Genomic DNA, 23,361 nt, shown 5'->3' with positions numbered 1-23,361 from the left:
TCCGATACATGGTGTGTGTTTATGTGCATGTGTGGAATTTTCAATTACACTCTGCTCTAATTGGAATTTAACATAATGCAGTAAACAGAGTTAGGCGCAGCATGTAATGACAGCGAGCAATGGTGTGTGTCGTATAAGAGCTCGGGTTATAAAACGTCCTCGCATGATATCCGGCTTTGAAAGGTGTTTTGTTAAATGAATTGATTGTGCTACTGCCTCTGCAGGAGGGAACTAACACAAGTGTTTGTTTAAATCACAACTTGAATTATTTAATTCTGTCACATTGTGTCGGCTTCAGTCACTCTGGTCAGTAATTCAATAAATATTAATGTTGTTTGGCTTGTGTGGAGGTCGCTGATTGGCTTTGACACTTGGATAATAGAGCTGATTTCATTGTCCTCCATTTTCTTTCCCATTGCTGCTGCTTATCCTTGAATAGCTGTCGTTACAGACGTTCAACAACCCTTTTCACCCACAACCTACTCATTGATTTATATGAAAAGAAAGATGACACCACGCTCGTTTTCTTCAAATTATTGATCCTTTTACTAAAGGTACATTAGTTTTGACTTTGTTCAAATGATAACAACAAACATAGTTTTGTAAAATGTTTATTATATTTGATAATTTATACATTCTCCACATTATTTTTCTGAAGTTCTTACGTTGATAACCATCGTATTATGTGCTTTTAGGCATTGAATGTCTTGACTTGACTTGAGTTAGAATGTGAATCATAACCATTGTTTTAGATGAATGAATGGATTTTTTTCAAACATAACATTTTAAAACCAACAAAGACAAATAAGTAAATCTTATAGGACATTACCCCTTTCCAACTTATTATTTGTAGTTATCTGCTTTAAATGAATGTATTATAACCAAAATCCCCAACTTATTTAGGTAATAATTGATTATAATTGTTGAATTATTGCTATAATAATACACACTCTAACAAGACAAGTCATCCATTAACAAAACTTATTCACAATTGTATATATCTCCCAGGATTTTTTCTTTCTTTCCTATTTTTATATTGATTTATTCTATATTAGAGAAATTCAAGGAAAAGCCTGAACAAATAGAAACGTCTTAAGATGTTTCTTAAAGGAGTCAGTAGACTCCATCAAGCGCAAAGAGAGAGGAAGATCGTTCCAAAGCTTAGGAGCAACAGCCTGAAAAGATTTCTCTCCTCTGGTCCTGAGCCGTGTGCGTGGAACCATAAGTAGCTTTAATAAGCTTTAATCCTTCCATAGATCCACCACAACAAATTAAATACAAAGTAAATGGGATCTAGCTTTTAACATGAATTGAAAAGTTTTAAATTTGACCAATTCCTAGTAGATAGATAGATACATTGATTTTATTAATCGCTCTTTCGGGAAATCGGGTTTCCAGTTCACAGCAGACGATAGAAGGTACAGAAGTCGCATAAAAGCAAGCACAAAGTGCAAACAAAAGAACAAGTGCAAGGGATGACAGAGTGCAAGTAGAAGAATGTAGATCAAAGGGAATAATGCAAAGAAAAGGATACAAAGATTAACGTGGAATGGAATGTAAGCTTTTACTCCTTTCCTGACACCAAACTCATTATACAGTCTAATAGCACGAGGAATTAATGAGTCCCTGAGTCTATTAGTGTTGCATCTGAGGAGGAGCATTTGTGCTCTCTATGGTATATTCAATGCAACTTGAAAAAATGGTGTTTTCTTGTGCTTCCATTATCCCACAGTTTGGTCTATCTTGATGGTTTTTTCTGGTCTGTTTCCATGGCTAGTGTCTAATACACACATGAGTAAATGTAAAAGAATGTCGACAGAAGGTCATTTTAGAGCTTTAATATCTAAATTGGTGAGATTTCTCACCTAAACAAAGAAAATCCGGTCACTTTGTTTTTCCATTTGTCACGTCAGTGATGATGGAAACGGCAGCTCAACGAACCGGTCGCACCTTCAAAGAGCTGCGAGACAGAACCTTGCAGCAGCCCCTCTTTCTTTTCTTCCGTAATGGTCATTGTGGTTATTGGCGTGCAGCGATTTATTTTGTCTACACAGTCTTTCATTAACTTATTTGGTTAAGTGAACGAGGAACACATTAAGGGAACGATGGCCTCTGTAGGGATGTTGCCTCCCTCCCATACAACAGAGGGCCGTAATAGCATCTATCAATCTTGTAGGATTACATTTTGCGCACACACACACACACACACACACACACACACACGGCAGTATCGATCGCAACAAACAACAAACTAAGGACACAATCAACACTATCACATGCAGACCAGCGTGCAGCACAAACCGAAAAAAGCCAATTTACTTCTTGTCAAATATGTTTACTTCCAGACGAAATGTCATCGACACAACAAGTAGTTAAAAAGTGTAAGACGTCGTCATGAAGCGAAGATGAAACATTCTCTGTTAATGTTGATGGACGATGTGTACAGAATTATTCCTACATCGGGTTGTGGATTCTGTTTGACAGACGTCATCTAATTTTCTTCTTTTTTTTTCCCGCACATTTCCCATCAAGAGATGCTATTGTAGGTCAGTCTCCTGCAGGCTAATCTATCTTACTAGGAACTTGCCGTCATTGAATCCTATCCATGACCTCATTGTACTTCTAAGCTTAATACAGAACCGGCATTTGACCAGTGGGAGCTGCATCGCATCCCAGCTGCTCCAGGACTGCAGGAAAATATCAACAACATATTTATATTTATATTTGCGTAACCCATTAAAAAATTTCCACTTAAAAAATTTAAATAAATCTTAAGCTTCTAAATCATATTCATATTCTACTTTTCATTATAATTGTTTTATAGTTTTCATTTCAATAAAGTTTGTATAATTTATTTTATTATTTTATTTACATTGGTGTTAATATTTTTTTCACAATTCAACCCCCAGCAACTATATGACAGCAGTCATTACATACTCCGCAGCTAAAGGATCAATGAAGTCCTGCGAGATCCCGGGCGATGACTGAGGACGAGAGGATACAGTCGTCTCCAGCAGCTTTTAAAGCTGATGTTTGGTTTCAAAACAAATTAGATTAGTTACGACTTTGTCAATAGTCTGTAATACTCTGTAAGTACTCGGGCAATACTACGAATATATTTTTCTTCCTACAGTATCGCAATATATGATGTCGTTGCCTCTGTATCGTGTACATTATATGGCCAGATTCCTGCCAATACACACCCTTACTTTAGCAATGAGACTATAAGATTATAAAGAGTTATTTAAAGCTATAACGAACGTTGCAAACCTTTCTCTTTAAACACGGGTAATGAGTGCATCCACCTAAATAGCAGCCAAAAACAGCTAACGCTTGCCGGATCTCCGGAGTGTTCTGATGACCCAACCTATTACAGAGGGAAACGAGTGTGTGTCAGCGGATGACAAGTGGAGCCCGAGCAGCCCATTCCTAAACACTACGCTCCACAAGCTCGCTGATGGATCACCGGGGAGCTCGGGCTCCGATGCAGATTCGAGTTTAGACGGCGGATGCTAGTCTTGCAGGTAGCCAATAAAATATCACACCTGCATTAAAATGTCATCTCCGGGGCCTTGTGAAGATTCGCTATTTAAGGCCGGGCTATTTAAAGGCCGTTGGAGTGTTGGCTCTCCGCGCAGAAACATCACGATGCGGCGAGTCTTGTTATTTATGGACCTCATTGCTGTTTTACTGATACGCCAGGCTGGGGGGGGCTTGAACAACATGTGCGTAACGATATCTGCGGCGTGAGCGGACTCTCGGGGGGGGAGGGTAGAGGTGTCCGGGAGCAAATTGTGGAAATGTGCATTGAAGAGAGTCACAGGAAGTGTGAGCGAGAGAGAGAGAGAGGTGTCATCGGCATACAGTGAACCCGAAAAAAAAGCATTACAAGAGATCTTGGAATGGTTCTGGGTGTTGGCGATGGCATCATTACCTCTGTCACGTCAACAAATCACAGACAACACGTCAACACGTGTTAAGAGAAATATTCAAATGAGCCATCACCCTGATTGGATGCCGGGTTTTGCGGAGGACGGGGAGGACGAGGGCAGGTTGAGGTTGAGCGTTTGTCGAACCAGGTGATGAAGTGCGGCATTCTGGGGGATAAACATGTCAACAGATTACCTCAAAATGTCCGGGAGAAAGAGTGTGTGTGCGTGGGAGGTGGCTTCAAAATGAGCAATTAAGACAAGGATCGTTACCTTGGGGCTATTAGACGAGAAAAAGAGGGTTATTTCAGTAATTGCTATTTAATCTGCATTTCTTCATTAGCTGCTTCCACTGATGGTCAAATCTGTGGAACAGCGTATTTTTCACTGATTCCTGCGGCGTCCTGAGGTTCTTGTAGTGTTTTCTATTCAGTACTTTCAATTTTTATTTTCTCTGTATTTACTTTTTACTAAGTTATTGTTTTCAAAGTCATGAAATAAGAGAAGTCCCAACCCTAAACCTCTACTAACTGAAATGTAGATCAATTATTTATCATTCATTTTAAAGTTTAAGGCCCTTCCAGCCCTTGTCTGGTCTCTGGGTCAAGGTGACATTCTTTCGATGTCTGTGGCCCAGCTTTTTGATATCCAAGTTTTAAATGTTGTTTAGAGTGTGGGCAAGCAAGGGAGCCCATCTTTGTGCAATCCGATAGTGAATGACATGTAAAACACACGTAAAATTAGACAAGAATGACACAAATTCCCAGGGAAAACTACAGAAGAATCCACAAATCATTCAACAATGAAATTTGGATTAAAGACAGTTCTGAGACCCCAATGATTTAAAATTTAAAAAATGCTAAATAAATTATAAAAAACTAGATGATGAACAAATGTAAGTAAGTAAGTAAGTCATTTTTATTTGTATAGCGCTTTTCCAGACCAGGGTCACAAAGCGCTTAAACAATCAAAACAATATTCAATAAATTATATACTTTAAAGGTCAAAATAAAACTGATAACACAACAGGAGTTCCAGAAAATCAAGGAAAAGCCTGAACAAAAAAAAATGTCTTAAGATGTTTCTTGAAGGAGTCGGTAGATCCATCAAGCGCAAAGAGAAAGGAAGATCGTTCCATGTGCGTGGAGTGTGGAACCATCAGTAGATTCTGATCCACAGACCTCAGAGTCTGACCATGAATCGTTCTGAAAGTAAGAACCAGAATTTTAAAGTTGATCCTGAAGGAAACTGGAAGCCAGTGAAGAGTTTTAAGGATCAGAGAAATGTGAGTTCTTCTACTAGAGTGGGTCAGAATTCTCGCTGCAGAGTTCTGAATCAACTGCAGGCGAGACAGCTCCTTGTTAAGACATGAAAATGAACTGTTGCATTAATATATTGCAAAAAAATAAAATTTCAGCTTTCAATGAAACCAAACCATTGCTAAACATATACACTTAATTATGTTCCCAGCAAAGACAAATTAGTTTTTCCAGATAAGATTTTCACTTTGGCTTATATCCTGTCAATTTATTAAGAAACTTGTCACTCCTCTGGCGGACTTGTCTTAACCCCCCCTCCCTTACGTCTGTCACTCATATCCTCATGTCATTCACTAGTTCTAGTTGTCATGTCACGCTCCCCGTATATGAGTGTGTATAGATTTCTGTAGCATTCAGCCCGATCGTTCCTTATTGTGGTGATTAGACCTGCTCCATTTAGGTCGGGAGCGTCACGCTGCTGGTGGACACTCTTTAATCAAGTGTCTGTCAACGTTTAGCAAAGGCTGAGTGAATAACAAGAGCCCCAGTGGCCCGATGGGGCCGGTGTGTGTGGGTGACTGACAGTCCTTTATTGCAGCATGTGTGCACGTCTTGAGCCACAATGTCGAGGGAGATCGATTTATTCGTGGGTTTGAGTTGAAACAACCGTCTCCATATCATGAATGTATGTTGTTGAGCGAGTACACTGAAGTATCGCTCGTATTCTCTCCGGTACGTCTAACAGTATAGACGCTTGTTTGAAACTTTCTCTCTTAACTTTTTCATCCGTGTTCCATGCATGTGTCAATAGCAGCAGAGGCTCCTCAGAGAAGACGTGTTTTAAGCATGAGGGCCAAGGTTGGGGCCCTTGTGGGGTGTTTTCTTCAGGGCTCAACATCCTGATCTGTCAACATCATGTCTTCTTAGTCTGTCAGCACTTAACTTATTTATTTAGCGTTTAAACTATCTGGAATATTTGTTTGTTCATGTAGAAATCCTCTCACAAAGATGTGTAATTCCCATTTGTATTATGGATCATAATGGCATTGGTTCTGACTTAAGTTCTTGACTGACAAATTAGGGACAAATATATTTTTTCAATAATGTCTAAAAGTATTTAAAAATATACATATAGACAACACTTAGTTGTACTTAATGTTAAATACAGTATATTGCTTTTTTATTATTTTATATTATATTATATTTTTGCACAATAAAAGAAGATTATTGGACAAAGTTATAATGTTTTTTATCCATTAAGCAAGATTTTTGGCACTGTTTAAATTTTTGAAACATTTAAAAATAACTTTACCACGAAAACCCATCATTAACGCTATATATAATGTTCCAGATTGTTCATTATCACAGAAATAAATAACATAGTTTAAAATCTTAATTGCAATTTTATCTTTTACGACTCTCAGACACCTTTGAATAAAAAGAAAAATCATGGTTTTGACTCAGACGGATTATAGGTTTGAATTAATTAATAGATATAGTTGCCCTTTGGCTAAGCTCTTTTTATTATATACTATTCAAGAAGGTTTGCTACAGCATATGCTCATGACGTTTTTCAGTATTGAAAACTGTTCGTACGTTTAATAAAGATTCTACAGCAGGTGCACATGAATATTAAGTAATAGTCGACAACATTTTTGAATCCAAAAAATTAATTTGCATTCTGTATTTAAAAAAAAGCTCCTTGGAAGATGTAGCTGTTGTCTAAGTGCTCTTAAAAAATATATAGAATAACATTAATTGGAAAAATGTCAAGTCACTGCTTCAACACTGCTGTCCTGCGACACAGTTACACAAGCTGCAGGCATAAAAACAGATATAACTCCATTAAACGATAACCAATGAACAATGAGCCAGCTTGTCTGTGGAAATATCATTTAACAGGAAGCGCCATTAGCAGGAGAACGCTGAAGGTGTTTAAATTTCCATCACTGCTGTGGATTCCCTCACAGATCTAAGGTCAGTTCGCGTTGGAGAAACTCACGGTTCTCATTCATCTGGGGAACAGTCGCAGTGTTGAATCACTGATTGAGCCAAAGTGCTGCCACTTGATATGAAGTATCACTCTTTCTCTACGACTCTCTCAATCCTTTACCCATTAGCGTTCATGCGAGTTCAGGTGTTTAAATCAGTCGTTTTAAACTCCACGTCCACTTCATAGAGCGAGAGCTCGGTGTCGTCATGAGAATAAAAGAAGGAACTACACCTCCAATGATGAGGCGAGGTGAGGAGCTTGAGATTTATCCAGATTTATCTTGCGTTGATCCGATGGAAAATGCTTTTGATTTTACTGATTATTACTATCTGAAAGGTGTTTTGATTTGATGTAAGTGACTCTTAAGACATCAAGATGTGTGTTTCAGTCAAGTTTACTCAAAAAGCTGTTCCGTGAATAAAATGCAGACATGACCTCTTTTAGCAGTTCGGTCCACAGAGACTCTGGTGCTCGAGTCCTAACATCTCGACAACTAACGTAGGTGTGGAACACGAGTGAAGGAGCTTGAACAAGGATGAAAGGAGCATACATTTGCTTCTCAAAGGATGATTGGTCCCCCGCCGGATCCTCTGATTAGTGAATTAACTCCTGTTCCTGTGCGGGGATGGCAGCGGGGTTACACAATAATAAGCCCGGCACGGGTTGTTATGCTAACCATGTTCTGACATGTCCTCCCTCATCTGACTTAATTAAGGTTGGAATTTAAATGAGTACGCTTGTGTGGAAGAAGAAGAAGAAGAGAGGAGGTTGGGCTTCACTCTAGTTGAGTTTGAAGACGACTCCACCTACGATGTGGTGTTTGGAATGTCCGAGTAGAATTGTTGAATGAGTGACACTTCACTTCACACTTCATTTAATATATCTAATCTTATCTAATCTAATCTAAATGAAATATATAACTTTGCTGTAACTCTCATATTAAGATGGAGAATATTGTAATGAATCAAAGTATGATTGATTAGTGACGTCAAAGGATAAGATTACCTGCTGAACCTCAATGGTTCCTTTATTAAGTTTGAACTCCCATTCCTGTTACGTCTTCCATGTTAGACAGGGCTGTCCAACTCAATCATTCAAAACATTTAGCAGTCGAAGTATCAGGTCCAACAAAATGTATATTCACCGAACAGGAAGTATGAGTCGGATTTTAATATTATATTTTCATTTTTTGAGGCTAAATTAATCTTGATTATGTCAGTTTTTTTTCCTCCTTCACTAAACTAATTCATTTCCTTTAGTAAATCAGTTTTAATCATATTGTTATCAACCCAGATCTCTGACCCTTATCTTATCTTAAAGACAGACATGCTTATACAATCTTTGCAACGGTCTCCAATATGCAGTAAGTCCTTCATCATGACAATGTTTATAAAGTTCTCCCACGTCTGAAATCTCGGCGAACGAGAGGGTTACGGGAGCGCAGTCCATTATTATGTAATAATGGCTTCACTCCTCCTCCAGCCAGCTGTAATCATGCCCGCTTTGTTTATACAACGAGTCAAATAGAGGTGGAGACTTCTGAGATTGATGACGCACGGTAAAAAACCATAATGCTGGGCCAATCACAGCAAAGGAGGTGGGGTTATGGTAAACAAGATTTAATCTCCAGAAAAATATGTTTTTTAATTGGGTAGGGCTTAAAAACACCTTTTTATGTAAGTATTTCAATTAAAAGAGAGTTTTGTACAAACTGACACTCAACTCAACACTTTCGTTGTCCTTTAACGTTCTTGGATTTTAAGTCAATCATCTGACTGGCATCATAAAATGACTTCAATTTGGCCCCTGGGCCACAAGTTGATAAAAGGGAAAACCACTCACAAATTTGAGGTCAGCATTATTTTAGCACGACTGCCTTAAGATTAAAAAGAAAATAATAAACCAGTATCTTTGGGAGAAAAATTCACGTAAAGTTGATGAGAAAATATAGTGCAAGATATTTGTATTTACGAGCTTATTTCGTGAACTCTATGACTTGCTCTCACCTGTTTCCTGTTTTGTCGTCAGAATAAGGGAATCATGTGTTACATCTCATGAAGGTCAGCTCTGTGTGAGCTTTGGGATGGTGCCAAAAGTTGCCAAAGCTGTTGGGTGACACATGTAGTGCACCGCGGGAGATTGTTAGTGTGCTGACCTTCTGCAGGAAAGTTGTTTTATTGAACGTGTGTGACTTGAAGATACGCTGAGGTAGAAGGAAGAAAGATTGACTCAATTCAACTTTTTCCACCAAAGCTTTTGTGCATTGGGTTTTTCTGTTGCTCAAACTGATGTCAAGTCATTTAATGATGGTGTTGTATTTTCCTTATGAACCTATGAGATCCTTTTTTTTTAATTGTACAGGTACCTGAACCACACATCTATGTTAAGTCCTGATGCTTAAACAAACATTTCTTCACAGCTTAAATCAGGTTAATGCTCTCGAGAGTAAAAACAATACATGGAAAAGCAGGTTCACTTCAGCAAAACCCTTAAAAAACACTGTACCACCAATCTTTTGATGACTTTTTGGTGACCAAGTTCACTTTTCTTAACTTAGTATTTTATCGAACCTATGGTATTTTTTAGGCTAAAGTCAAGTGGTAAACATTGAGAAGCTATTCATGTGTCAAAAGATGTGTTTTATGTGAGTATTTTTAAAAGTGTCCTCTAATACCATCCTCGCCTCCCTCCACAGCTATGGCCTCGTTCCATGTCCAGCCAGAGTCGGTGCACGTGGAGGAGTCTGGCATGGCTCGGTTCCAGTGTCAGATCCATGGTCTGCCAGAGCCTGTTATCAGCTGGGAACAAGACGGCCACGCCGTGGACACCAAGGACAAGAGGTGAGGTTCAGTCTTGACGCTAACTAGAACAGGCAGCACTTTGTTGGGTTCCTAAACAGTTGTCAGGTATTTTCTGTTGCTGGCGCTCGTCTAACTTGTTCCCTCTTGTAGGTACACACTGCTGCCAACTGGAGTTCTGCAGATCACGGCTGTGAGAGAGGAGGACAGCGGGAGGTTCTGCTGTGTGGCCCATAACAGCGCCGGAGTCAAACACAGCACCGAGGCCATACTCACTGTTTCAGGTACGTTTGTTTATTCCAGACACTACACTTGTTGTTTTGCTGCAGTTCAGAACACGTTCTTACATTTCTACATCATAAACCAGGCATGTTTGACCTCAGAGCTTTTTTAAATAAATATTTTTTCTCTTGTGTTGTCTCTGGGTCAAGGTGACCCGGACAACAAACACATTTGTTTTGACCCAGAGACATCACAAGGTTTATAGACAAAGCATGATTGGATTCTGCTACATTTGAATTCACAATGTTTGTTCTAGATTTAGGCTGAACTGTCGCCCTCAATATATTCTTATTTGATCAAGTGTACTCTTGATGTAAAAAGAAAATGATGATATTGCAAATTAAGATGAAAATTAAGCTGGACTTTGACAAAAATAATTTAGGTAAAATGCTCTTAGTGTATTTCTATTATTAAAAATGTCTAGTTAACCCTTGAATTACAGATGAATTTGAAATATTTAACTTTAAATGTTCCTTTTAAAGTGAAGGGGGAGAGTATACTTCTTTAATCAGTTAATTTTTTTATATATATATATAGATATTATTGACTTATTTTTTGCATTTAAAGGGTTAAAAATTATTCAATGCTAAAAAAAAATGCATTTCAAATGTTAAAATCAACCATTCAATATTATGATGGCAATGATATACTTCCATTGCAGATATATAAGTAAATCTATGTCCAATTATGATGAAATTAAAACCATATCTATATATAAGATACGTTAACCAAATCAACCCAGAAGATTCAATTCAAATGTACAATTTTGATGAAGAAAAAATAGGTTTCTTTTCATATTAAGTTTAGGAGATTTTCAGAATTTTAGCTGGTTCTGGTCTGCAATTTCAACTAGATCCAGTATCTCTCTGAACTTGTGGTTTTATGTGGAATTAAAAGATGAGTTCTATTGTTTGGCCTGGACTTAATAATGCGCTGCCTCCCGTAAATAAAGACAAAGGGCAGCATGTGGCCCTCGGGGTCTCCGCCTGAGCCATATAGTTTTTAGATTAAATGATGTTATGAGGCTGACATTATTGTTCAAAATGTTATAGATTGCTGCCTCTGGTGTAATGAAGTTCCTACAACGATCCTTTTGCTTTTAATCTCCCCAAATCGATATATTCATCCACGCTGTGGAGATTAACCTTCAGTGTCTCTGCGCTTTTGTCTGGAGTCGTGTCGGCGACACACCACCCCACCAGCCACAGCTCTTTCCGTGTATCCGAGGGGGTTTTCAAAGCCATTGTCTTTCTGCCCCGTCCAGGAGATGCACCATATCGAGCTAATGCACTCCAGAGTGTTCCAATTAAAGGGAGCCATCCATCATACCATCTTGTTTTGCTGTCATGCTCTTTTCCTTTTTTTGCAGGTTCTCAGTCCTCTGTTTACAAAGAGCCAGTGATCCTTGTGGGCCCAGAGAACCTCACGCTTACCGTGCATCAAACTGCCATCCTGGAATGTGTTGCCACGGGTTACCCGAGGCCCATTGTGTCGTGGAGCAGACTGGGTAAGATAAGAATCATAATCTGATTAAAGTATGTACAACCTTTAACGTGCATTTGTAAAACAAACATGGGGTGAAAGCCCCTGATATGAGGGGCGTAAGAGCTTCAGGCAGATTTTTTAGCTACAGATTAAACATGTTCAGCGTCATGTAATGGACGTACATGTGTGCGTGATGAGTTAGCTGGAGTATGACGTTAGCATAGCACAACTTAACCCCCGCAATTATTTGAAAAAGTCGATACAAACCTTCTTCAGGTCATCTGGAAGAATACTAGTCGTTCAGTCTTCAACTTATTGACTCTTTTTAATACACATCTAAGTATCGTTGTCCAGATACATAAACTAAAAAGTGAAAGTGTTTCGATTAAACTTTCAAGATTGTTCAGATATTTAGGGTTTAAGAAAATATCAATACACTTAAATTATTATTATAATTATTTATTTATTTTTGGTTTGTTTTTTAAAGTCATTTTTTCATCCAAAGTCAACTGAGTGACATAGTCTCTTCAATACACATCCAAGTATCGATTTCCAGATACATTGAATTATTCTCTTCACTCCTTGGTGGAGTTTATTAACTGGCAAGTCTAAAAAAAAAAGTAAAAGTATTTCAATAGAATTTTCAAGATTTTTCAGAAATAAGGGGTGTAAGAAAATATAAATAAACATTTTTTTATTTTTTTTTATTCTTTTTTTAAATGGTATCGTTTATTCATTTTTTCGTACCGCTTAATCCCGTATAGGGGTCACGGGGGGGCTTGAGACTATTCTAGATTCTACAGGTGGACACCCTGGAAAGTCTGTCGCAGAGAAACGATACCATATGGATATTCAAAGAACGATTTATTAATCTTTTTACTAACAACTATCATGCAAATTTTCACTTATATTTACAATACAAAAAAAGATCCCTCTGTTTGAATTCAGTACAATGTATATTTCCTTAAATTAAATGATTTAAAACAAACTAAATATAGTATGTTTTCCCCTGTATCGTGATATATATCATATCTCTGTACTTTCTTCTATCTTTCAAGTTGATTGTAGGCAAAACTACATTGGTGAAAAAAACGACATTTTTAATCAGCTGACTAAGTCCTCAGGTTTCCTCCCAGTCTGGTTAGGTGATGCAGTAGGAAGCGACATTTGGTCTTAAGGCTTAACGTTATGATCAGCAGCGTGTCGTTATGAGCGTGTCTCATCTCCGTATGGATTAAAACGGCGGTCAAAGCTCCGGAGAGCCCGGGGAGTAATTGCTTTGGGGTGTTGAGACAGACACGATTAGTTTCCTCCGCTGGTCTTGTGTTGTTGTGCAGTTTCACCTCCAATATTAGTCAAAATCTGTCACCAGCAATTTTCAATGTGCGTTTTCCTTCTCTTACCCAATTACCCAATATGGTTTGCTGGGTTCCAAATGTGAGCCCCCCCCCCCAACACTCGAGCGTAATCAGATTGAGGCTATTGCCTTACACTGTGTTGCGAGAATGAAACGCTAACACGAGGGGATTTGTGAGTATTAGATTACGACGAGGAGGCCAGGATAAGCTGCATAATGAATCTGATAGTCTCACATCAGTCACTCCTTAATGCCGCCGTTTGTTTGCTGCCATTCATTGAGCGTCCGGCGAGCCCGCTGGCTGCCGCTTTTTCTTCTGCGGCACTAAGTTAATTTGTGCTTCAGCATGGAAATCAAACTCGGCGTGTGAGAGCAGGAGTGATGGAGTGGAGGAGGAGGAGAATAGACGGAAACTTCTTTTGTCAAGCTGAGTCAGAGTGGACCTCTGAGTGAGAGACTCATTCGATTATGATTCATAAATGATGCAAACAGATGTTGACCGCAGAACGTGTGTTCAGACATATGGCGGACGATTGATGCTGGTTTATACTTTCTTTTATTTTCATTTTAAAAAAGTAATATTCAGGGGTCAAAGAGTTTAATGTCTTTTTTTAATTTATTTTTTTATGAAAAGCAAAAATGATTTTAAAATGTTAGCTTAAAAATGTCCGTCCTGTTTTCTAATTTGCTCCAAGTAGATTTGAGAAGTGGCCGTTTTTACCTTTTTAGACCAAGGCCGTGGCAATTAACATTCCTCAGGGGCCACATTATACAGAGTGGCCATTGTGAGGGGAAAAAACACATCAAACACAAGTAGAAGAAAAAAAGATATAATGCTAAATATCAAGTGTAAGTATCTCGTGACATAATATAAACTGTATTTTTTCTTCTCCTCAATATTCAGTCACATTATTTAAGGACCAAGAAATAGTCAAAAAGTAAATAGAAACATGAGGAGAAAGGGTTTAAAAATAGGGAACTAAGCAAGTTATTCAGAGTTGAACTAGTAATTATTTATGAAAATAAATAAAATTGTTGGCCCCCATGTCGAGCATTGATTTAATCTATCGAGTGGTGCAGTTTCGTTTATAACATTATTTAAACAAACACCAAGAATCATCCAGATTATTCTGTCGTGTTGAAACTAATGGCAGAACGAAGTGAAGTGTGTCTTCACTCTCCTTCACTGCCTGCGTGGCCTTTAAAGCATCAGATGTGGACGGGCTGCAGGAGGAAGCCAGCGACGGAATTAAAATGGCCCCTGGCTTCCGAGCTAATATCGGAGGCACACTGAAGCCTGTTCGGGTTGAGAATACAGATAGCAAGAACAGTACAGTGCGCTTATCCAGGACATACAATAAGTGCACTGGGGAGGGGACGGTATGGACCGTGTGCAGATATGAGATTACAAGTTGCTGTCGGTTTTCAGTTCCACTGTAGCGGCTAACAAATCTCTTGTGTAACAGTTTAAAATGATCTGATAAGATTTGTTGGATAAAAAAAGCACAAAGCAAACAAGTCTCTGGTGTGCGGATGCTTTACAGTACGGTTTTCTTTTTCGACTTGTTAGCCCTTTAGTCCTCCCCCCGTTTCTCTCTCATACAATTCCTTTAAAAACGTATATTTGTTTCGTACTCTTTATCTTTTCTCATCCAAGGTTTGCCCGGTTCGCGGCTCATACATATGCTAACACGGCTGTGTGACTCTGATTCTGTTCCCAGATGCAATTTATTCTTCCAACGGCTTGTTTTTCCTTCTCCTCAGATGGGCGTCCCATCGGCGTGGAGGGAATCCAGGTTCTCGGCACCGGCAACTTGATGATCACGGACGTCGGTGTGCAGCACTCAGGGGTCTACGTGTGCGCCGCTAACAAGCCAGGGACCCGCGTTCGTAGGACTGCTCAGGGACGGCTTGTGGTCCAGGGTGAGTTGCAGACGTTTTCGGGCCATTGTGCCCTGATTGAATTGATACGATATAAATATATTTTTCTGTTTAAGCGCTTTAAGTCAAAGAAATATGTTTTTTAATTTCATTTATTTATTTGTATTTATCAATATTTTAGCTTTAAAGTACTCAAATCATACTTTTTTTGTTCCTTTTTTAAACTTTAAAACTATAAAAGCACTTTGACAGCACATACATCCACCAAGGAGCTCAGTTTACATGAATTAAAGCCAAAGGCTTAAAGGCTTTACAGGAATTCAAATCATTGTTATTTGGGTGAACATGCAGAGTCGTTTCCCATCCGCGACAGGCTTTGCTGTTTCCTTGTAAAAACTAGTGCAATCTAAATAGCAACCCTAAAACTGAGTTAGCAAAAAACACATTTGGTCACTGAAGTCAATTGAAACTTAATTTTCTATTTGTGGTTTATTTTTTTTTCCAAGAGAACTCCTTTAAAACTTACTTGATTCCAGATGGAAATCTAGAATACAGCTGAACTATAATTATTAAACTTTCATGAAAATGTCATTTCAATACATTGACAAATAAGTAACCTCCTTGGCAAAGGTAAAAGAAAATATAGCCTCAGTGCTGACTACCTTTAAATACATTTAACAAATATATTATAATTATCATCTTTTTATGGATTCTGACCTTGTTTTAATGTTCTAGGAAAATCTAACCCTTGTGTTATCTCCGGGATAAGGTGACCCAAAGTCTTGAAAACAAATGTGTTTATGGTATCCCTTGTATTCTCTCTGGGTCAAGGTAAACGGCCTCCACCACTGCATATGTATTTATGGAAACCAGGAAGGTCGTTCACTTTGACCCTGAGACAACACAAGGGTTAAATAAATAAATAAATAAACTACAATAAAATAAAGGAAAACAATTGTTGCGTAATAGTCTCTATGGAACCCAAATCTTCCTCCAGCTATATTGAAATATTAACCTTTGACCTGTGTGTGTGGGTGTGTGTGTGTGTGTGTGTGATCTTACACATGAGAAGCTTCTTGCACTGGTTTTTGTCACAGCGTTGACTGATCTTGGAATACATTAGAATAATTTGACTGTTGGTTTAAATGTTAATGACTGAGATGTGTATTTACCAAGACGTGTGGAATGAAACGCTTGTTCTGCTTCAGCAGCTCAATCACAGCCAGGGACTCGAACCAGCAGCTATGAAGTAGAGCCAGGAGGCCTAAATCACATTAAGATGAAGTTAAGGATAAGAGCTGCAGTTTCTATCAATGCGTGTCCAGTTCACAGTCTCAAGAGGTTTTAATAAAGTGGACCTTTCAGAGAAGAACAATAAGAGCATTTATCTGGCATCACATTTGTGGAGGCTTGTTAGATAACATCTCTTATGATGCATCGCTTTCCACAGATACGATGCTGATTTTATTTGCTCAAAACGTGCGGAGCGGACTCCACTGAGATGATTTAAAGCACTGCGAGGGTTTTGTGACTAAGCTGGCATGAATCGATAGAATCATTGAATAAATTAAATTTATTTGAAGCGCCTATCTCAGGGACTGCAAATGTACCTGGAGATAAGATTCTGTTTTACTTCTCAACATGTTCTAGGAGCCCAGAAATAAAGGGATTTCAATGGCTATTAAAGATATGCTGCGCAGAGTAATACTTCCCTGGATTAGTTTCGAATATTTGCTCATATCACAAGTGGCCAGTTGAGAGTGAATGACATGAACATGCTTCGACTTCAAACAATTTCATGCATCAAATGATTACAAGCGCAATAAAGGCTGCAACATAACACCAAGTTATGCAGTCGTAAACCTCAGTGTCCTGCTCGATTCATCCCTTTCGGTCGACCACCTCATCAAATGATGAGCTCAACTAATGGATCCTGCTTTATACAACTTGAAATTATTACCTAAATCATGCTCTTCTCTTTATGTCTTGATTACTGTAATCCCTCCTCTCTGGCATCTCTCTCGCTTCCAACTGCTCCAAAAATATTACTTGTTATTTTGAAATCACGTCTTGGTCTGGCTTCTACATCTACAACCTGTGATCCACCTTAGATCACAGCCTTAGATCCTAAGACTAAAATGAAAAGGGAATCGAGCATTCTCCATCAAGAGTCCTGGACTTTGGAACAGCCTGCTCAGGGAGATAAGGCTGTACCTTCTTTTAAATATCTTTTAAAAACACGCTTTTATATTTATACTCTTTTTAGATAGAACTTTATTGATCCCTCAGGAGGTCTCCTTTAGGAAATTGGTTAAGGTGATTTATCAACAGTTTTCTCTCTATTTATTAGTTTTATTTGCATTCTATTTCAATCTGTTCTTTCACAGAAACTCACAGAAGTATTTCATTATATTGTTGTTATTATTGTAGAGTGTCATTTAAAAAAAAGATTCATGTTTGTTTCATGTTAAGCACATTAAGACTACTGTGTGTCTGATGTATACATACAATAATTATCTTAAAATAATATTATTAAACCAATAAAATGTTCTAAGAGACTAATCATATTTTATCAATTTGAAGGGAGAACATTGTGTTCCTAAGTAGATTTATTATCTTCAGATCTACAAAAACGATGGAATAATTAGATCAAATCATTTATTTGAAATTCTTCAGTTTCAGGATGGTTTGTGCACATTGGCATGCAGATAAATAAGAACATTATAAGGTTGTTTTTTTTGTAAACATACCACAAAATCTAGATTTCACTCTAGTGTGAGAACAAGTTAACAGTCTGCAGTCCTGACCACACCACGCCAGAAGCCACAGTTCTGAAATAAAATTAAAACAAGAAATACATATAAAATAAAATAAATAAGCTTTACACACATCCTCGTTGGTGTAGGGTACAACAGCAAGACTGGGGTTTGGTTCCTGTTGGTGAGGGCTGCTTCCTTTTGACCTTCCAGAGTGTCCCTGGCCTCTTAACCCTGCTAGCTGGGACAGGCTTTTGTCTCAAAGACTCTACCATGTGATCATGCAGAGGAAACTGAATATTCAAGTTGAATACAAGTATTATAATGAAAAGTAAGCAATGACTTTAATATTAATGAACTCATTCTCGGACAAAACAAAATTGAAATGATCCGGACATCAAAGGTTAATATTGAGGAGATCATAGGCGCTAATATTATTTGATTTGACTGTGGGAAAGAATGTTAAAAAATGACAAAAAGATTTTGATTGACAGATTGTTTCTCTATATTCTATTTTAAATGTATTCAAAAGTATTAATAAAACACGTTAAAATCAAATGTTGAATTGGTAATGAGATCTTGTTCAGGTTTATTGTCACCACGCATCAGACATCTGGCTTCACTATTGATCATGAGAACCACGTCTACCTCGCCTTAGTTCTCCAGATCAATCCTGATCAATGTGTCATTTTATCTACCTGTCAAAGGAGAGCCTTGACTTCGTCCGAAAAGGCAGCGACGTTAATTATACGAGTGACAAAGTCCTTGTTATTTGATATCGATCTCTGGAAACAAATGTCCAATTGTAATTACTTGAGCCAACATACGTTTGTCTTCTTTCATTAAAAAACGTGGAGCGTGTAAGATTCACGTTGACTTTAAATAACCGAGCCTCAATGAGCCGGAGTATTGTCGGAGTAACTTTCTGAAAGGGGAAACGTAAGGAGGAAGTACAGGTGAGCCTATAGTTCCTATTGATCCGCGGTAAATGATGGAGGTTTATTTAGCTCGGACGGGGCGGAGGAGAAACACAGAGCGTCTGAGGTGTCGAGGTGTGACAGCCAACTGGGAGAAAACAAGAGTAAGATGGATGAATGGTGCTGATTATCTAACCCAAACCCACACAGGTGCAAATCAATACCTTCCCCGGCTCCTTCTGACCTTCACCTTTAAAACAGCATGGAGAGCCAGAATCAGAGGTGGAGAGAGATAATGAAAGCACCGTCGCTGCCGTCAACTCGCTCCCCTCAGAGGGCCCAAGGACAGTTTATTGTGAACCAACCATCAAGAGCACATAGATATTATCAACATTCATTAAAACTCACCGATACTTTCCCTCACTTATCCATCCCTCGTTCTCATGACTCCCGACATGTCTCTTCTCAGCTCCTGCCGAGTTCATCCAGCCCCCTCAGTCCATCGCTCGGCCCGTCGGCACCACCGCCCTCTTCACCTGCCAGGCCCGCGGGGAGCCGGAGCCGCAGCTCACCTGGCTGAAGAACGGACAGATCCTGGAGCCGGGGGGTCACGTCAAACTCAGGAATAACAACAGGTATCTAAATAAGTCAAGATCTGCATGTGTGCTTCAACTTGTAAGAGACTCAGCCTTCAAGAGGATTTGATTATCCTGGTATGTCTCATGACAACATGTTGGAAAACAAATACCAGCACCACTTATGCACAGATCATTCCTTCATCTCATACTTTATTACATAAGTGACGCTGTTTTCTTCTTTTGAATTTATTAACATTTGATTTCATGCATATTTAAAATTCAATGCTCATTTACTGGAGTGATTTGGCTACATAGCCTTCAGTTTTTTTACTTTTGTTAAAAAATATTGAATTTCTGTGAATCAGTTTCTTCTTCTCTGAGAGAAAAATGGACGTGGTTATGTGATGCATCAACGAGTGTAGTTTGCAGAACCATCTCATCAACTTCTATAGTAAATAAAGTTGAATTAACAGTGGAATAAATGTTGATCTGGACAAATCTTCACTTAAGTGATATAGAGGACAATCTTGTCAAGGGACTTTTAGTAAAACAGAGGGAATTTTAGTTCTAAGTGTCTGGATTTTAATCTCCTCCGATTCTCATTATTTGTCTATTAAAATAATTCAAATATAAAGGACAAATGTATAAATTTATGCTTATAAAGAACGCATTAAATGTACTGTGAAAAAAACAAAATGCAAGTAAAGTAGAACTCTGTCTTTCTCTTCCCGACTTATAATCATCTAATGTATTTTCCACACTCAGCAAAGTAAATATGAAACATTAAGACACGGAAAAAAAAGACTAAGAGTCAGAAAATAATAAGTATATCATTATTAATAATAATACAGTACATTTCAAAACCTTCAAGGTCACTTTACAGGGAATGAAAGGAAAAAAATATGATAATATAATACAATAAAATCACATAATAACCTTGACCTTTTTAAATCATGTATTTAACTGTGTATGGTTTTGATTGTTTATGACCCTGTTCTGAGAAAGGTGCTTTAAAAATAATAACTACTTACTTTCTTTATACTGACAAACTACTGTTGTTATCAGCCTACTATTATGTAGAACGTTTCATACTTAACGTCTTTGTTATCATCAGAATGAACCCGTTGACTTAATTCCCATTAATTTGCCTGAACTTTTACTTGCACAACGTCGGTCACTTTGAGTCATATCTTATAGGAATCATTTGAAAAGAATGACTCACAATCACCTGCTGACGATCTGGCCTGGTCTTCACGTGATTCCATGCATTATCATTTCACCATGAACGGTTGCTTAAGTGAAAAGTGTCACTCTAATAATGCGCCGCATGAGTACGTCTTAATGGCTGCTTGATGAGAGTGAAAGCATAAGGGATTTTTCTTTTTTCTGCACATTTAGGCAACAGCAAACGCTGAGCGTCAGAATTCGCCCGAACATGTGAAAGAAATTACACAGAGCTCTGCTCTGCACTGCGAGTCATTAGTCATTAGCCGCTGCTCTTTTCTCCCCGGCCGGACGCAGTCGGGTCTGCTTAATAGAATTAATTTGACAGTGAATGCTGATCACAGATCTGGTAATTGCCTTCATCATAATTTTTTGCTGCATTCCATTCACTCTTTGCTCCGCAGCTGCTGGATTTATTGCCTGCCAAGAAGTAGAGCGACTTCATTTGGGCTTTTGTACGCCAGTGGCATAGCAAGTCGGCGTTGGACTCTTTCCCATGGCAGTGTTCAGGAATGCCCCGGGTACCCTCCTACTTAGCAGTCTCAGCAGATAAGAGGTCTGTTGGACCGAGTTAGATGATGCAGAAATACTCAATATTCTTGAGCGAACAATTGATAATGGTGCAATGAACTGGATCTGAGCTGAAGGGTATTACAGGCATTTAATATTGAAATATTATTATTATTATTATTATTAATAAACACATCTATAAATTCCTCACCATCTTTCTTGTTACTATTTTATTTTAAGCACAAATATCTATTGATATCCACATATCTATTAGTGTTAGATAGTGTCACATATACATTATTGAATATTTTTTTGATTGTTTAAGCGCTTTGTGACCCTGGTCTGGAAAAGCGCTATACAAATAAAAATTACTAAATAATAAAGACTTACTTACATAATGTATAATGTATGGCTTGAAAAAAATCTAAATACATCATAGAATATGTGCAATAATAATGTGTTTTCAAAAAAAATCTACTCAAAATGGTTGCACATAATAATAACCCTGGTATTATGAAACTTTTGCCATTCCCTCCCGAGCCACCTACAGACATGTTGATAAGCTATAAACATACCAGAGATGCAAAATAAAAGATTAAATATGCACAGAGAAGATCAATATTTGGCACCGGGGTGAAGCGAGCGAACGAAGGAAACACCCGCCTGACATTGACTTCACTCCTACTTGCTAAGAAAGGTCTAAACATGAGTAGCAGAGATAGAGACAGAGGAAGAGGAGGGTGGGACGAGGGGGGTACTAATGGGGCAGGACTTTGGTTGCCGGAGAAAGAATGAGCAAGTGGTCCAAACAAAATGATGAGGCAGCAGGAAGAGCACATTAGAGGAGACAAAGACGGAGTGGTTGTTGGGAGGATCCCGGTGTTTCCGCTCGCCACCGATAATGTACGACCCGGTCCAATATAGATCTCGCGCGTCACTGTCTCCCAGCCGTGATTGGTGAACGGGGCGGGTCCGCTTGATATCCACCATCAGCTAATGAGCTCGTAAACTCTGACCAGTTACAGTCGGCCGGAGCAGGAGCGCTAAACAAAGAGATGCTCAGAGACGGAATGGAGTTTGAAGATGTTGAATAATAAACAGCCTCATCCGAAGCATAACTGACTTCAATTCTGTGTAAAACTACGACCCCTCGCAGAGAAATGACAGATGCCTCGCGCAGTAGGTGGCTTGTGCAGTAAAACTACGGTGCCTCTCATAGTAATGGTACTGTGCCTTGCGTAGTAATGGTACTGTGGCTTGTGTGGTAACGCTATGGTGCCTCATGTAGTAATGGTACTGTGCCTTGGGCAGTAATACTACGGTGCCTCGCTAAGTGATGGTACTGTGCCTTGGGCAGTAATACTACGCTGCCTCGCATAGTAATGGTGCTGGGCCTTGTGCAGTAATACTACGGTGCCTCACGTAGTAATAGTACTGTGGCTTGTGTGGTAACGCTATGGTGCCTCATGTAGTAATGGTACTGTGCCTTGGGCAGTAATACTACGGTGCCTCGCTAAGTGATGGTACTGTGCCTTGGGCAGTAATACTACGCTGCCTCGCATAGTAATGGTGCTGGGCCTTGTGCAGTATTACTACGGTGCCTCGTGTAGTAATAGTACTGTGGCTTGTGTGGTAACGCTATGGTGCCTCATGTAGTAATGGTACTGTGCCTTGTGCAGTTATACTACGGTGCATCGCGTAGTAATGGTACTGTGCCTTGCGCAGTAATACTACGGTATTTCACTGAGTTATGCTACAGCTCCTAACAGAGTTATACTTTGCACAGTAATACTGTACTACAGCGCCTCATGGACCAATACTAAGGCTCCTCACAAAATAATAATAAGGCACTTGCCGAGTAATACTACGGTGCCTCGCGTAGGAATGGTACGGTGGTTCGCGCAGTAATACTACTATGCCTCTTAGAGTAATTCTACCGCACCTCAAATAGCACTTAACAACTTAACAGAGTAATACTGTACTACAGTGCCTCATGGACCAATACTATGGCACCTTATGGAGTAATACTGAGGCACTTGCGGAGTAATGCTGCGGCGCCTCACAGAGTAATGTTGAGGCACCTCCTATCATAGTTGAGCAACATTTTAACACACTTTCTAGTGTTTAAATGCGCCTTATAGTCCAAGAATTACAGTTCTTTATTTTAGTACACAGTCATCATCCAGTGTGTTTTTTTTGGTCAGACAACTGTCATTTTTTTCCGAATAATTCCTCATGTCGAGATGTTACAAACGAAAAGTACAGAGGTATTTGGATGTTTTGGGATATTATCTCCACAATTTCCATGCAGTCACTTGTTAGTTTAATATTTATTTCATAATGAGAGAATCAATTTTAAAGTCAAATTAATTCATATTAGCATATTTGGCAG

The 23,361-nt window shown here is 38.8% G+C and overlaps 1 protein-coding gene across 1 annotated transcript in view; it reads left to right on the top strand.

Annotated features, from left to right (window-relative positions):
• igdcc3 (immunoglobulin superfamily, DCC subclass, member 3) overlaps positions 1-23,361 on the top strand; it is a 63,161-nt gene that overhangs the window by 29,918 nt on the left and 9,882 nt on the right. The window contains exons 3-7 of the mRNA XM_087794523.1: positions 9,877-10,021; positions 10,133-10,263; positions 11,631-11,768; positions 14,868-15,026; positions 19,127-19,292. Coding sequence (XP_087650649.1) covers positions 9,877-10,021; positions 10,133-10,263; positions 11,631-11,768; positions 14,868-15,026; positions 19,127-19,292 — 739 coding nt within the window. The remainder of the gene's footprint in view (positions 1-9,876; positions 10,022-10,132; positions 10,264-11,630; positions 11,769-14,867; positions 15,027-19,126; positions 19,293-23,361) is intronic.

Source organism: Callionymus lyra, chromosome 6 (genome assembly GCF_982586985.1).
Source record: "Callionymus lyra chromosome 6, fCalLyr1.hap1.1, whole genome shotgun sequence".
In the NCBI taxonomy this organism is placed as follows: domain Eukaryota; kingdom Metazoa; phylum Chordata; class Actinopteri; order Syngnathiformes; family Callionymidae; genus Callionymus; species Callionymus lyra.
This window is presented reverse-complemented; position numbering and strand designations above follow the sequence as displayed.